This window comes from Nicotiana sylvestris, chromosome 5, assembly GCF_000393655.2.
Source record: "Nicotiana sylvestris chromosome 5, ASM39365v2, whole genome shotgun sequence".
NCBI lineage: Eukaryota > Viridiplantae > Streptophyta > Magnoliopsida > Solanales > Solanaceae > Nicotiana > Nicotiana sylvestris.
The window spans coordinates 31412372-31415033 of NC_091061.1; the positions used below are offsets into that span (position 1 = coordinate 31412372).

Here is a 2662-nt window from a genome sequence, read left to right on the forward strand (position 1 = left end):
TATAGAAAGATCTGACTGTATTTGAAATCTAGATATATGATGAAATATCAGATTACATATGTACCAAAAAATTAATAGAAACAGAATATCATGGAAAAAAAAGGAAACATAAATAATTAAAGAAATTCCATCTAGTAGACAAAGAAGAAAGAAAAAAAAATACTGACAAGTAAAAGAGAAAACTTCAAAATTTCTTCAAAACCAACAAATATCTATTCTTTCTTTACATATTTCAACCTTTTTCCTTTCCTTCTTCAAAATTCTAATCTATACTTTAGGAGAACTTTTATTTTGAAGTAGACCACCAAAATTTTCTGCCATAACCATTTCTTTTTCAGCCACTTTAGCTTCCTCCCTAAATTTCTTGTAAATATCATTCTTGTAAAAATTCCTAGTCCTCAACACCAAAATTATTGACACAAGAGCTCCAAGAATTGTAACTGCTGTAATAATAATAAAAGCCAACTTAAAACATTCAGCCCCAACACATTCCAAATCTTCACCAATTTTCCTACTTCTTCCCAATGCCTTCATCTGTTTTTCTGCTTCTTTATCATATAAATGTCCAGCCAACCTTACATTTAGCACATATGCACCAATTGGACTTGCCACTGATCCAAAATTATACAAAGTTGAGTAATATTTCAACCCAAAAAGTTCTGAAATTATGGCATATAACAATGGCCATTGTGCTCCAAAGCAAAATCCTATGACTATAGATGCAATATATAGGCCACCGCGAACGTCGAAAGCAATGAGAAGATGGCCAAGACAAGAGATGATGAGTGTTATTGTGAGCATAAGGGGTCTAGGAAATTTGTATTTTGACAAGAAATGTTCTGAGAGGAAACCAGACGCAACTCTTCCTAAATAATTCCATATACTAACAAGTGACACAAATGTACTAATGCTTGTTTTTGGATAGCCTAATGATGTTCCAATTTGTCCCAAGTTGTCGATTGCTGTTAATGTCCCTCCAACACCACAAATCGTCGCGAAAAATAGTATTAACATGTCAATACTAAAAAGGGTTTGTAGTATAGTGTAATCCTCACCTCTATCCGGTGCACGAAAAACTGTTTTCCAACACGAAACTGTTTCTTGATTTTTTGAAATGGTGGCAGAAGAGGGTGTTTGTGGCTGAATTTGGGGCTGAGCAACTTCAGAATTTGGCTCCTCAGTTACCAATTTAACTTGTGAAATACTTTCCAATGCTTGTTTCTTGGTTTTCCAAGAATCAACTTCTTCTTTTATAACAATACCAAGTGGTAAACAGAGGAAAAACAGAACAATAGCTGTGCTCAAACCATACTCACTTTGTTTAAAATCTAGCCTTTTTTGAAGTATGATAATCAACATGAGAAATCCAGCAAGGCCAAGAGATATGTATAAAAACCTATAGAAAACTTTCATCTCATGTGCAATCCGAACAACTTTCATTATACGAATTATACGTAGAAACACAAAAGAAACAACAGCAGGAAGCCAACCAATAAGTAGAATAAGAGACTTAGATTCATTACCATAAATTGCATGGTAAATTTGTGTCAACATTGCACCACTTAAGCCAACATAACCCTTCAAAAGTCCAAGAACCGCGCCACGGCTTTCTGGGAAATTCTTGACACAAGTTACTAAAGCTCCAGTATTGGCAAAAGACTGAGAATTTGCACCAATACAAATGTATACACACATATGCCAAACTTTAGGTTTTGGAATTTTTTTGGTTACGGCTAGCCAAATCATGAAGTAACCAAAAAAGTTAAGGACTGCGCCAACTGATAAAACTACCCAAGGGGGTGTTACTTCATTGAGTAAACCAGAAAGGACACCAACATTGGATCCTAAATCTTTGAAAAAACTGAGTAAATTAAGGGTGGTTTGATCATATCCGAGCGAAGTTTTGATATCACTAGAGTAAATACCAAAAATGTAAGTTGCACCAGAGGCTGATAAGATTAGAACAGTGGCAAATACCATGAACCATCTTCCAGTGAAGACTTGTAGTGTTAGGCTTCTCATATTGGCTAGACCAGAACCACTACCTTCGACACCATAGGCCATGTTTTTTTAGTTCTTTGATAGAATGATACAACATGGGATCTTAGAACGAGGCATGTACATATATATAGTTTTTAAGTTATGTGAGCTGACAATATATTGTAAAAAAATTTACACTATCGTTGCGATTGAAATTTGAGCTGATTATAACAGGTTCCTACTCTTGGAGCAACGTACAAGTTGTCTTTGTGTGACCTATAGGTCGGGTGTTCGAGCCATGGAAGCAGTCATTAATGCTTGTATTCGGGTAGACTATATACTTCACACCTCTTGGGATGCAATCCTTCCTTGTATTCTGCCTGAATACATCATATTTTGTGTGCTTAACAGTTCTTACTATATTTCCCAGGTTATCATGTCAAGCTTCATAGAAAAAGTTAATTGTTGTGGGTCAACTTAATCAGATAGTTAAAACAGTTACGTACACTATTATTGTATAGAACATAAACTAATAGATATACGGATTTAAGTTATTTACATTGTTGGTGCAAATAATTTATGCACGGTTAACTAGTTATAGCAGGTTGTTACTCTACTTTCTTCTGCTATAAAGAATTACATGTTGTACACTGTCAGCTTAAACTCTATATATAAATATCAT

At 34.6% G+C, this 2662-nt stretch overlaps 1 protein-coding gene across 1 annotated transcript; it reads right to left on the reverse strand.

The window, feature by feature from the left end:
• Window positions 1-223: 223 nt before the first annotated feature.
• Window positions 224-2073, reverse strand: LOC104229438 (protein NUCLEAR FUSION DEFECTIVE 4-like). Its single transcript, XM_009782090.2, has one exon. The coding sequence runs from the start codon at window positions 2062-2064 to the stop codon at window positions 268-270; it is 1797 nt and encodes a 598-aa protein (XP_009780392.1). The 5' UTR covers window positions 2065-2073; the 3' UTR covers window positions 224-267.
• Between the last annotated feature and the right edge of the window lie 589 nt (window positions 2074-2662).